The sequence below is a fragment of the Erythrolamprus reginae genome, chromosome 5, assembly GCF_031021105.1.
Source record: "Erythrolamprus reginae isolate rEryReg1 chromosome 5, rEryReg1.hap1, whole genome shotgun sequence".
NCBI classification, from domain to species: Eukaryota; Metazoa; Chordata; class Lepidosauria; order Squamata; family Dipsadidae; genus Erythrolamprus; species Erythrolamprus reginae.
This window is the reverse complement of record NC_091954.1, coordinates 47,780,641-47,794,778: the sequence shown is the minus strand read 5'-3', so window position 1 is coordinate 47,794,778 and position 14,138 is coordinate 47,780,641. Positions and strand designations below refer to the sequence as shown.

The 14,138-nt window shown below is 43.9% G+C and overlaps 1 protein-coding gene across 4 annotated transcripts in view; it reads left to right on the top strand.

The window, feature by feature from the left end:
• Positions 1–14,138, top strand: part of ZRANB1 (zinc finger RANBP2-type containing 1) — a 74,408-nt gene that overhangs the window by 52,684 nt on the left and 7,586 nt on the right. For all 4 annotated transcript variants that reach the window (XM_070752522.1, XM_070752524.1, XM_070752523.1 and 1 more), the window contains 2 exons: positions 3,467–3,665; positions 7,538–7,658. In XM_070752522.1, the coding sequence (XP_070608623.1) occupies positions 3,467–3,665; positions 7,538–7,658 (320 nt within the window). The remainder of the gene's footprint in view (positions 1–3,466; positions 3,666–7,537; positions 7,659–14,138) is intronic.

Below are 14,138 nucleotides of genomic sequence, written 5' to 3'. Positions count from 1 at the left end.
CGGTCTCACAAGGTCTGCAGATCGAGTTTCTTCGCCCTCCACCTTGCCGCTATCTACCTTGTCGTGCCCCCTTGGATATTTCCAAGAAGAGGCTCCTCTATCAAGAGGTGTCCCACCTGTTGGAGATAGGAGCAATCGAGGAGGTCCCCCTACTTCAACAGGGTATGGGGTTCTACTCGGCGATATTCTTGGTCCCGAAATCTTCAGGAGGGGCACGTCTCATACTGAACCTTCGACGGCTGAACCTCTATGTAAAGTACAGGAGGTTCAGAATGCATTCTCTGCGTTCCATTCTGGCCGCCATCCGCCAGGGGGACTACATGACGTCCATAGACCTAAAGGAGGCCTACCTCCATGTCCCCATTTTTCGGCCTCACCGTCAATATCTGCGTTTCAGCCTAGATGGGGCCCATTTTCAGTACAGGGCCATGCCTTTCGGGCTCTCATCGGCCCCAAGATCCTTCACGAAGCTGCTGGATGTCCTGACGGCAGGTCTCAGGCAGCAATCGGTGCGCCTGATGGCCTATCTAGACGACATCGTGATTCTGTCCAGGACAAGAGACCTTGCTTTTCAGGACTTACATCTAACCATCCAGACGCTCCAGGATCATGGCTTTTCGGTCAACTTCGACAAAAGCCACTTGACTCCCACGACTCGTCTAGCTCACCTGGGGACCACCATAGATTCCAGGAGGGGCCTTGTCTTCCTGTCCCAGGAGAGGCAGTCCACCATCAGGGAGCTCGTTCGGGGCTTGGCATCACAGCGATACCCCAGACTCTCCTTCCTGTCCAAACTTCTCGGTACACTGGTTTCATGTATCGATGTCATCCCATGGGCCAGGTATCACCTACGGCCTCTACAATGGTTCCTTTTGCCATTCCAGAGGAGGAAGATCAGCCATTCCCACCTACAAGTACATCTCGACTCAGAGGTTCGACGGTCCTTACGGTGGTGGGTGTCCCCAGCTCTAACAAGGGGTTCCCTCTTTCTGGAACGATACCTTCTCACGGTGACAACAGACGCCAGCTTGACTGGGTGGGGAGCCCATCTTTCCTCGAATCTGGCCCAGGGCCTTTGGAATCCATCGGACCTGAGGGAGGTGAACATCAACTTCCTGGAGTTGAAGGCGGTTTCCCTGGCTCTCCTCAGTTTCGCAGACCTGGTCAGGGGTCAGCATGTCCTAGTTCGGACCGACAACGTCTCCACCCGGTCTCACATCAACAGACAGGGGGGGACACGGTCTCGACGACTGATGAGGGAGTCGGAGTCCCTACTCAGGTGGGCGGAGGCCAACCTTGCTTCCCTGTCAGCGGAGCACATCTCGGGGGTGGAGAATGTGTGCGCGGACTGGCTGAGCCGGGAGACCTTGGATCCAGGGGAGTGGCAGCTGGATCCCGCTGTTTTTCAGGACATTGTTCAAAAGTTCGGGAGGCCACTCTTGGACCTGTTTGCTACTCAGAGCAACTCTCAGCTCCCACGCTTCTTCTCCCGCTTCCCGACCCCGGGTGCGGAGGGGGTCGACGCCCTTCGAATTCAGTGGCCACCAGGTCTCCTGTACGCATTTCCACCGATCTCCATCATCCCCAGAGTTATGCGGAAGGTTCTGGAGCAACGAGCGGAGGTACTGTTGCTGGCTCCTTACTGGCCTCGCCGCATCTGGTTTGCGGACTTGATGCAACTGTCAGTGTCACCCCCCTGGAGGATCCCGGATCACCGGATCTCCCTCTCACAGGGCTCAATCTCCCACCCAGAGCCTCAGTGGTGGCAGCTGACCGTGTGGAGATTGAGCGGCAACATCTAAAGCGTCAGAATTTGCCAGATGCAGTTATCGACACGATTCAGGCTGCTCGCAGACCTTCGACAAGACGAATTTACCAGGCAACCTGGGCTTCCTTTTCCAGGTTCTGTGAGGAGCGGGAGGTGGATCCACAAAAAGCTTCCCCTCCCTTGGTCTTAAGCTTTCTTCAGTCAGGCCTAGAAAAAGGACTCGCGCCTAACACCTTGCGCCGTCATGTGGCCGCCTTATCCACAATCATAGGTGGAGACAGTTACCGTTCCCTCGCCAGACATCCTTGGATCAGGGACTTCCTGAAAGGGGCCACCAACATCAGGCCACCACCAATACATCGGTTTCCTTCCTGGGATTTGTCGTTGGTACTCCATGCCTTAACGGGTCCCCCATTCGAACCGTTTCGCCATATATCGCTCAGAATGTTAACACTCAAGACTGCCTTCTTGGTGGCAATCACATCTGCCAGGCGGGTCTCTGAGATTGCAGCTTTCTCTACCAGAGAGGACCTCTGTAGGTTTCACCCTGATAGAGTTGTATTGAGACTGGACCCAGCCTTTCTTCCTAAGATCAACTCCACCTTTCACAGGGCACAGGAGGTAGTGCTTCCGGACTTCTGTAGCCATGGGACTCACCCTTCGGAGCTGCGGTGGCATAAGCTCGATGTGAGACGAGCTTTGAAGATTTATATCCGCAGAACTCAGGACTTCAGGACTTCGGAGGCTTTATTCGTCTCCTTTGCAACTAGAACCTTGGGCACCAGAGTCTCTTCTAGGACAATAAGCCGCTGGTTGTGTGATTGCATCAGAGAGGCTTACCGATCTAAGGGATCACCTGTTCCACAGGGACTTACTGGACATTCCACACGCAGCACGGCTACTACAGCGGCCTGGAGGACCCAGGCTTCACTGGAAGACATTTGTAGGGCGGCCACTTGGGCAGCTCCGTCCTCATTTGTCAGACACTATCGAATTGACTCCTTTGCCTCTGCGGAGGCAGCTTTTGGGAGGAGGGTATTACAGCGGGTGTGTTCCTTCTCTGAGCCCCCGGTCCGACCTTCTCCCTCCCTTAGTTAATGTCTTGGGTATATCCCATCCTGGACTCTCCTTGCAAGTGCATTGGAGAAGAACCGTTGAAACTTACCTGAACGGTCTTCTCGATGCACTGCAAGGAGAGTCCAGACCCGCCCGAATTCGGGACCGGGGTTACTGTTAGAAGGTTTTCTTGCATGGTTTAATAAAGTTTGTTAGTTTTACTGCTCCTTCGTTTTCTTTTAGACTGGAGGGCTAAGGGGGCGGTGACTCCCTAATATTTAAATTAAACTCAGTCCCGACCAATCAGATTGAGAATTACCCATCCTGGACTCTCCTTGCAGTGCATCGAGAAGACCGTTCAGGTAAGTTTCAACGGTTCTTTAAAACAGTACAGAATCAGAGACCTCAAAACACTCAACTCTGATCACTGTCAAAAGAGGCAAGAAGCTTTTTCTTGCTGGACTTCGGTTTTGGCAATCTGGAAATGCTAGGCTTCCCACTATTGCCTAAAAGCTAAGAGAGTTTTACTTAAAAGCCAAGCAATTTATCTGCTTTATCTAGAAGTAATAAAAGTGCTAAATGGTTTTATGTCTTGCTCATTGGATTTAATTTGACTGACTATGTACTGTTTTTATTTTGTAGAACTAGAAGAAGAATCTCCCATTATAAACTGGTCACTGGAACTGGGTACACGTTTGGACAGTAGACTTTATGCACTTTGGAATCGGACTGCAGGAGATTGCCTGCTTGATTCAGTTCTACAAGCTACCTGGGGCATTTATGATAAAGATTCGGTGCTACGTAAAGCTCTTCATGACAGTTTACATGATTGTTCTCATTGGTAAGCAGAAATGGTTTTGCTGTACAGTCAAATGACTTCAGTTAACTTTCGTCAAATAAAAATCCAGAGCTTTTAGATTTAGGAGGGATAAATCTGCTTGTCCTTTACAGCAATAGCAACATTCGTTTGCAATCTTACTCTGTTGTAAAATATTGAAACTTTTGTGTCAGAAAACCTTGCAATTTATACAAATAGTAAGTTGTCTATATAGTATATAAAGTGACATTTAATTACCATATTTTTCAGAATACAGTGGTACCTCTATCTACAAACGTCTCTACTTACAAACTTTTCTAGATAAGAACTGGGTGTTCAAGATTATTTTGCCTTTCCTCGGGAACCATTTTCCACTTACAAACCCGAACCTCCAAAACTGTAACCAGAAAACGCAGGGAGAAGCCTCGTGGGGCCTCTCTAGGAATCTCCAGGGAGGAAACAGGGCCGCAAAAAGCAGGGAGAAGCCTCTATGGGGTCTCTCTAGGAATCTCCTGGGAGGAAACAGGGCCTCTACCCTCGCTGTGGTTTCCCCAATCATGCACATTATTTGCTTTTACATTGATTCCTATGGGAAAAAAATGCTTCTTCTTACAAACTTTTCTACTTAAGAATCTGGTCACAGAACAAATTAAGTTCGTAAGTAGAGATAACACTGTATAAGACACACTGGAGTATAAGATGAACCTAGATTTTAGAGGTGGGAAACAAGGAAGAAACTATTCTGAACGAAATGGTTTAGTAATATATTATTTAATAAAACATCAGTGTAGAAGAATACTTTTTACAAACATACATACTTTTTTACGAACATGTACACTTTTACAAACTTCAGACTTGACAGCTTTAAGACTTGTGGACTTCACCTCCCAGAATTCCTTCTCCACTCATATTAGCTCAGGAATGGGAGTTAAAATCCACAAGTCTTAAACTTGCCAAGTTTGAAGACCCTTGCACTCCTAATCCCTGACCCAGAGGTTATCAAACTTGCCAGCTTTAAGACTAGTGGACTTCAACTCCCAGAATTCCTTTTACAGTCATGCTAACTCAGGAATGGGAGTTGAAGTCCACAAGTCTTAAACTTGCCAGCTTTAAGACAAGTAGATTTCAACTCTCAGAATTCTTCTGACAGTCATGCTAGATGGGTAATTAGAAGGCAAAAACACATCCATTTTGGTGAAAAACAGGCCACTTTTTCACAAAAATGGGGTGGGCAAACGGTCTGAGAAGCCTGTAGAGAACTTCTAGATGCTGGGGGATGGCAAAAATGCCTGCATTTTTGTGGAAAACGGGCCATTTTTTGCCTGGTTTTTTTTCACAAAAATGGGTGCATTTTTGTCTTCCCCCAGTCCCTAGGAATTCTCTGCAGGCTTCCCATAAAAATGGCACCCTGGGGCAGGACTTCAAATGGCTGTACAGTTATATCTCGTCTTACGAACTTAATTGGTTCCGGGAGGAGGTTCGTAAGGTGAAAAGTTCGTAAGACGAAACAGTGTTTCCCATAGGAAACAATGTAAAAGCTATTAATGTGTGCAAGCAAAAAAAAATATATATCGCAAAACCAGCACTCTGGTGGGTGCCGCTGCCCGGCTGTCAGCTTTTGAAACAGCCAGGCACTTCTTGGCATTCTCCCAAACGCTGAACCCGAAAAGTTCGGCAAAAGTTCGCGTTCGGGAGGCTGCCGAGAAACGCCGCCGCCTGGCTGTCACCTTTTGAAACAGCTGGGGGGGGGGGCTTCTCAGCGTTCTCCTGAACGCTGAACCCGAAAGTTTGGCAAAAATTCAGGTTTGGTTTTCGGGTTCGGGAGAATGCCGAGAAGTGCCGCCGCCCGGCTGTCACCTTCGCAGAAGAGCTGCGGAGCTGTCGGCCGGTCGGGAGGCTCAAACGGAGGTGGGGAATCCCAATAGGGAATTCCATGGGTGGAGCTTTGACGTCCTTCCTGGCAAGCCGAAACGTGGACTCCAGGAAGGACGTCTCTGTGACGTCAAAGCTCCGCCCATGTTTCAAAAGGTGACAGCCGGGCGGCAGCGCTTTTTGGCGGCCTTCCGAACCCGAACTTTTGCCGAACTTCCGGCTTCAGCGCTCACGGCGGTGGGTTCGTAAGGCAATAAAAGTTCGTAACAAGGGGCACAAAAATCCCTAACCCCGGGTTTGTATCTCGAAAAGTTCGTAAGATGAGGGGTTCGTGTCATGAGGTTCTACTGTATTTGGTATAGAAAACGCACCGAAAGTTTCACCCTTTTTTAAGAGGGTGAAAAAGTGCATCTTATACTCTGAAAAATATGATTGTCAACTGATGGTCCAATGGAATTTATCTGAATTTATACATCTTATCAGACCTGTGTTTTTGCTATGATTGGGAAGTTTGTATTAGCACAGCCTTGTCTACCTTTGACCTTATCTTCAGAAGTGTGGATTTAACTTAGAGAACTTTCAGCATTGGCCATGTAGGCTAACCCTAGAGTAGTCCTGAAGATACCATGAATTGGAAAAATTATCCTGGCTCATTGAGAAGTAGTCAGTATTATAACCAGTATACACAGTACCCCAGGGATTGTAGACATTGCTCATTTTTTGTTTGATTCTCAGTTATATGCCCTTCTTAGATTTAGATACTTAACATTCCTATTTGAAACATCACTCCTATTGGATTCTAATCTATACATCGGGAGCAGGCCTGCTAAGTTTATAGTTAAGGCAGTTGATTTAAGAGGCTATTATATTGAACATATTGGGAAAAGCTGTAAATATTATGTATTTGTCTGATTGTTGATTCATATTTACACCATTTTATTACTGTTATTTTCTTTTTTTATATTTTACCCTGTCTCTCTCTCTCTGTCTCTCATCCATCCATCTCACTATTCATGTTAAAATGTTACCTCTAAAATTTATAGCTGTTGTGTGAGTATGCCCAATAAAGTAATAAGCAATACATTATGGAAGAAGAAAAAAAAAGAAATTAAAAATCTTACCTATTTGCAGTTTTATACATTAGTTTTAGATTTCTCAAGCGTCTTGTATTTGTATTTATATTGTTGTAAGCTGCCCTGAGTCAATTGAGAGGGCGGCATAGAAATATAAATGAATAAATGAATGAATGAATGAATGAATGAATGAATGACTAAATAAATAAATAAATAAATAAATAAATAAATAAATAAATAAATAAATAAATAAATAAATAAATTAGATCTCATACATATAAGAATTACTTTTGGAAGGTCATCTATTAATCTATTAGGGAAATGATTGTTGCAAAAACAGTGAAAAATAATCAATTGATATTTCAGATTCAGGTAGGAAAGGATGATTTACACAATCCTGAAAATGGATGTAACTGCTTTAATAAGTGCAGATAGATGCTGTGTGGCACTCCTGTATATTCAGAAGCAGGTTTTCCTAATTGAATCCAAACCTTTGCATAGTTCACTCTCTCTCTCTTTCTGTCTTTTTTGATACATTGGTACTCAATTGCTTTGAAACTCATCAACCTTGTTACTCAATGCATTTTGATGTGAAAAATTTGTCCCAATAATCATAGTTTGTTTTGTACTTAACGCACAAACTAGAATTTGTCAGTGTTGGTTGCCTTGTGACTCACTACATTATTCCCTATGGGAAAATTTGTTTGGTACTCATCATTTTTGATTCACATTGCACCTCCTGGAAGCAATCAATGATGAGTACTAAGGTCTGTCTGTCTCTCTGTCTGTGTGTTGACCAAGACATACTGTATGTTGGCTAACTATTGCAGCAAGAAATATTAATTCTTCCTATCTTCATCTTCCTGTAAATCATCGATTAAGTAGCCCAAATTCTGGGGAAAGCCTTGGTAAGATGAAATAAATTGTTATGCACATACTTTTTTTTAATAGGTTCTATACACGATGGAAAGAATGGGAGTCATGGTATTCTCAAAGCTTTGGTTTACATTTCTCACTGCGAGAAGAACAATGGCAGGAAGACTGGGCATTTATACTTTCCCTTGCTAGTCAGGTAAGAATGTCACCATAAATAACCATGTTACCATGGGTAAGACAATCTTGCTGAGAAATGTATTTGCATTTGTCTTAACAAGTTCTGTAGATTTATATTTTGTAATGCATATTTTAGATTATCTGACTGAAAATTATTACCATTAGTAGGGCTCTGGTATTTGTTTTAATATTGTTATTATTATTTTAAAATAAAAGGATTTCCTTTTTACATTTGCATATCAGTATACATTCATAGTTTTTCTTCTTCTCCCGCCTATTAACATATCTATATATATGGTTTCCTTGTCCTATACACATTGTACATGCTAATATATTCATGTACCATTTCACAAGCATCCTATATGTTTATATCATCTTACTGTTAATTCCTAATTTCCATCTGTTAAATATTTTATTATTTGTTGTTCCTATCTTCTAAACACTTATACCATTTTCCCCATACTAAATGGTACTCCATTTCGTATTGTTATAGGTACTTTAATTTGATGTTTGTACTTGTGAGTGCTTCAGATGTTAGGAGCATTATCCAGTCAAAATCATCAATGGGATTTTTCACATTTTACATAAAAGTGAAATTATGTAAAGAGTATTGGGCTTAATTATACCAATTTGAATAATCATAGCTTCTTTAAGGTACAGTGATCTCTCGGTTAGCGCGGGGGTTACGTTCCAAGACCTCCCGCGCTAACCGACTTCCGCGTTATACTGGATGCGGAAGTAAAAACCACCATCTGCGCATGTGCGCCATTTTTTTCATGGCCGCACATGCGCAGATGGTGGAGTTTGCGTGTGGGCGGCGGGGAAGACCAAGGGAAGATTCCTTCAGCCGCCCAACAGCTGATCTGCTCCGCAGCGCGGAAGCAGCGAGGAGCCGAAGATGGGGTAAAGGCAAAGGGGAAACCCCATCTTCGGCTCCTCGCTGCTGCCGCGCTGCGGAGCGGATCAGGTGTTGGGCGGCTGAAGGAACCTTCCCTTGGTCTTCCCGCCGCCCAGGCAAAGGGGAAACTCCAAGATCGCTTGCCGCTTTGCAGCTTGGAGCCTTGCTTCGCCTCCTTCGCTGCAATAGGCAAGCGGCAAGCGATCTTGAGAAAGAGAGAGAAAGGAGGGCGACTTGCCAGTCCACGCCCCCCTGGATGAACAGCCTCGCATGGCCCCAGCGCCGGGCTCCGCTGTTGCCTCCGCCCCCATTCGGCTCTGCAGCTGAGAGGCCTTCCCGGCAGAGCCCTCCCCAACAGCTCCCGCCGCCAGCGCAAAAAAGAAAAGAAAAAAAAATCCCCAAAAGAGGCAGGCACAAAGCGGGGGCACAAGGGGAGCTGCCCGGCAGAGGTTGCTTTTTTTCTTCTCGTGGGCAAGTGGAGGGGGGGAGAGAGAAGGGAGGAAGAGAGTGTGAGAGAGGAAGAAAGAGAGAGAGAAATGATAGAAAAAAGGGGAGAAAAAAGAGAAATGAGAAAATGATTGAAGCATAGTGACAGGAAAGAAAGAGAAAGAGACAGAGAAGTGACTCTTGGTGATGACGTATGACGTCATCGGGTGGGAAAAACCGTGGTATAGCAAAAAAAACGCGGACTTATTTTTTAATTAATATTTTTTGAAAAACCGTGTTGCAGCATTTCGCGCTAATCGAGAACGCGCAAATCGAGGGATCACTGTATATATACACTATCTCACTGAACTGAATGGGAGTTTCTTCTGAATACACCTGCAAATCTAATTATAGCTAAATTTGGGAACTGTGCTAACTTTGAGCACTTATAATAATTATGTAATCTTTAGAAAAGCCTGCATAAATAAATACTTTAAGCTTCATAGATTTTGCTATGGACAGTGTTATAGATATGCTTAACTGACGATATCTCCCAAAGAAAAGAGGATTGTATAAAAGTCAGACCAAACATTACCCAAAAAAAATCAGTATAATTTCCATATTTCTAGTCGGCCATTGCTGCCAATTTCCACTAAATCAGTCTGGAGGTCCCCCCCCCTTTTCCAACACATATGTGTAATGGACATCCTAAAGAGTTCATACTGACCCGGAGGCTACATCCATCCAAAAGAGATGATAACTAAAATATAAATGGATTATAAGCTCCCCAGTTGTTAATTAGTTAATGTCATATCTACATATATACACACTGCATAGGAATTATTCTTTTTCAAAATAATTTCTCTTACAAGCATGCTGTAATACCCATTCACATCAGTAAAAGAGATTGCAAAAAATGTTGATAGCTCAGGATGTTGTACCAAGTGTGTGTTTTTGTGTGTTTGATAAATTTGTTTTATCAAATTTACATGGCAACCCATCTCACTGCCCCATATTGATCTTACTATAGTAATCCAATTGGAAAGTGATTCTGGCATGATTGTGAACAGAGGCTCTGATTTAGGAATTTGAGAATAACTGGCACACAACCTGAAGCTGTGCAAAGGCCCTCGTAGCTACCACTGTATCTAAAGAAGTTGTGAGTCCAGGACCTCTCCACCCACTCCATGTTTGTGTACTGGAATAATTGTAAAACTGGTGGGTCCCAGTACCCAAAGGCACTCAATCTTGCCAAGGTTCAGCTGAAACCTGTTGTTTCATATACACACAACCTCCAGACACTAGGAAAATATATTGAAAGCCTCACAGCACTTAATTCACCAGGGGCAGAAAGACATAGTTTGGTATCATCGGTGTACAGGTGGTTCTCAACTTACGACCACAATTCAGCCCAAAATTTAGATTGCAAAGTGAGAAATTTGTTAAGCGGGTTTTGCCTCATTTTACGACTTTCCTTGCCACGGTTGTTAAGTGAACTACTGTAGTTGTTCTATTAATAACATGACCGTTCAGTGAATCTGGATTCCTCATTGACTTTGCTTGTCAAGTGGTCTCAAAAGATGACCATGTGACTCTGGGGCACAGGAGATGTCATTAACATGAACCAGTTGCCAAGCATCCAAATGTAAATTACGTGACCCATGAGGATACTGTAAATGTGAAAAATGGTGATAGGTCACTTTTTTCAGTGACACTGTAACTTTCAATGGTAACTAAACAAATGGTTGTAAGTCGAGGACTACCTGTACTGATGGTACCTTTCCCCATGGTCATACCCACAGCAGTAAGGGAGAGGCTGCAAAAATGTTAGCTTGGTGTGGGCACAACTTTATAGCAAGACCCATCATGTTTAGTTGCTCTTCCCTCCAGGTAGATATGCAGTGAATGGCTGCCCATCGCCGGCCCTACCGGTATGTACCCGGGGATGATGTGGACGTGCGCGCAGGTGACGGATGGCACATGCGCATCAGCATGAGATTCACCTTCTGTGCATCCGCACGAATCCAAATTTTGTATGAAGATGCGTGCGCGGGTGAGATTTCTGCGATTTTTGCCAATATGTTTGCTTCCATGCATGCGTGGAAGCAAAAAAACAATAAAAATTGCTAAAATCTCGCTCGTGCGAACATCCTTACACAAGATTTGGATTTGGGTGCATGTGCAGAATCCAATTCACATATGGGGCATGTGCACACCTGCTGGGGGCCGCACAGCTGCGGACACATCCCTGATTTTACTACTGGGAGCAGCCCATCACTGTATATACGCATAGTCTGTTACTATGCTGGAGATGGGTCTATTTAGCCCAGCATACTCCATGTAATTAAGATACAAATTGGAGAAGAAATCCTTGGGGTATTGAGTTTTGTTTCCCCCCCCTTCTGTTTGCAACAAGGAAATAGGTTGATAGAGCTCTTTGTGCTGGGCTGCAAGCACATGGAAATCTATGCATGCTTACTCTGTAGAAAATCCCATTTAGTTCATTGGCTCTAATTCCCAGATGAGTATTTTTAAAATTTCTAGCCCTGTTCAATCAGCATATTACCTCATTCTCTTCTCATACCCTTCCATTTCCTTCCACATGCAGAGGATAAGGGTCTGCAGTGGAGAGCTTTCTGTCGCTGGAGACTCTCCAAAGATGAAAGGTTTTTCTGAATCTCCATGTAGAGAATCTCCATGGGGAGAATAGGCTCTCCATTGCAACTACCCTTCCTACCTGCATGTGGAGGGCATCAGGGAAGTCAGGACTATACCCACCTGAGGAGGCAGCAATTCCTCCGTCTGCTGCCTCCATTTCATGCTTTCATCATTTATATTTCCTGCCTATTCACCTGCTTTCAGCAACATGTTTCTGCAATTGCATTTTTCCTCCCCTCCCAATATTTTTGAGGAAAAAAACATTGCAGTTTTTCAGATCAATATGATTATAGCTTTATTGGGTGTGTATGTAACATTCTTGGTTGTCTAAAAAGCATGCATACTCCCTGTACTCTCCCAGCATTTTGAGTTTCTGCTCTGGTTCTATGGATCTAAATTGTATAATGTAAATTGTAATATGCAATTATTTTGTAATAGTGTCAACATCATTATCGCAATCATTTCAGCTGACATGCTGCTTGTTTTCCTGCGCTTAGGACACTGGTTAAACAACACAATTCTTGTTGGTTGTTTTACTAGGGTTTGAGAGCAGTATTCCAAGCTGCCTTAATAAGCTGGAGAGAGTTGCATTTCCATTAATACTGTGAATGGCAATTATATAAGTGCTTTTGAACTCTTCTGTTCAGATGATGTAGTTATTTAGTTGTTTCATACATAAATGTGCTTATTGTTGGTTGAAACTGAAGTCTCCTAAATTTCCAGAAACCAAAAGACAAATCGTCTTCTCTTTAAAAGATAAATGAGGCCTCTGTCACTATGTGTGGCAATATGAATGACAGGCCCAGCCCAAGAATGGCATAGATTAGAACAATCCAGCCAAAGCTCAGTTTTTTATTTGCTCAAACCATAGAGAGAATGTTGCCAAACTAAATCTATATTTCTCTAATCCTAAGGCAGTAATGGCAAACCTATGGCACCTGCTGGCACGCAAGTCATTGTCCTAGCTCAGCTCCAACATGCATGTGTTTGCCAGCCAGCTGATTTTTTGCTTGCACAGAGGCTCTGCAAGGGCATTTTTAGCTTCAAGAGAGCCTCCGGGGGGATGGGGGAGGGCGTTTTTACCCTCCCCTGGCTCCAGCGAAGCCTTTGGTGCCTGGGCAGTTCTGTGTTAGCAAATACTTCAAAAGAAAAGGATTTAGGCGTAGTGATTTCTGACAGTCTCAAAATGGGTGAACAGTGCAGTCAGGCAGTAGGGAAAGCAAGTAGGATGCTTGGCTGCATAGCTAGAGGTATAACAAGCAGGAAGAGGGAGATTATGATCCCGCTATATAGAATGCTGGTGAGACCACATTTGGAATACTGTGTTCAGTTCTGGAGACCTCACCTACAAAAAGATATTGACAAAATTGAACGGGTCCAAAGACGGGCTACAAGAATGGTGGAAGGTCTTAAGTATAAAACGTATCAGGAAAGACTTAATGAACTCAATCTGTATAGTCTGGAGGACAGAAGGAAAAGGGGGGACATGATCGAAACATTTAAATATATTAAAGGGTTAAATAAGGTCCAGGAGGGAAGTGTTTTTAATAGGAAAGTGAACACAAGAACAAGGGGACACAATCTGAGGTTAGTTGGGGGAAAGATCAAAAGCAACATGAGAAAATATTATTTTACTGAAAGAGTAATAGATCCTTGGAACCAACTTCCAGCAGACGTGGTAGATAAATCCACAGTAACTGAATTTAAACATGCCTGGGATAAACATATATCCATCCTAAGATAAAATACAGAAAATAGTATAAGGGCAGACTAGATGGACCATGGGGTCTTTTTCTGCCGTCAGACTTCTATGTTTCTATGTTTCTATGGGGAGGGTGAAACATGAGCCTATTGGGCCCAACAGAAGTTGGGAAAGAGGCTTTTTCCGGCCTCCAGAGGACTTCTGGGCAGCGGGGAAAGCTGTTTTTGCCCTCCTCTGGCATTGAATTATGGGTGTGGGCACTCGCATATGTGCGATAGCATGCATGCACACTCTTTCGGCACCTGAGGAAAAAAATGTTCGCCATCACTGCCCTAAGGGATATATCTTGGGAGATACTAAGGAGTGGCTATCCTAAATCTCTTTCTCTTTCTCAGATTCATCTGTGGGCTGTGTTGTCTCAAGTCCTCCACCCCAAATGTGCCCCTTCTTTCTGGGAAAGTGTCACTTCACAGTACAGTGTTCCTCGATTTTCGCGGGTTCGAACTTCGCGAAAAGTCTATACCCCGGTTTTTCAAAAATATTAATTAAAAAATACTTTGTGGGTTTTTTCCCTATACCATGGTTTTTCCCACCCGATGACATCAATTGTCATCGCCAAACTTTCATCCGACTTTAATAAATATTTCTTTTAATAAACTTTAATAAATAAACATGGTGAGTAATGATCTAAATGGTTGCTAAGGGAATGGGAAATTGCACTTTAGGGGTTTAAAGTGTTAAGGGAGGGCTTGTGATACTGTTCATAGCCAAAAATAGTGTATTTACTTCCGCATCTCTACTTTGTGGAAATTCAA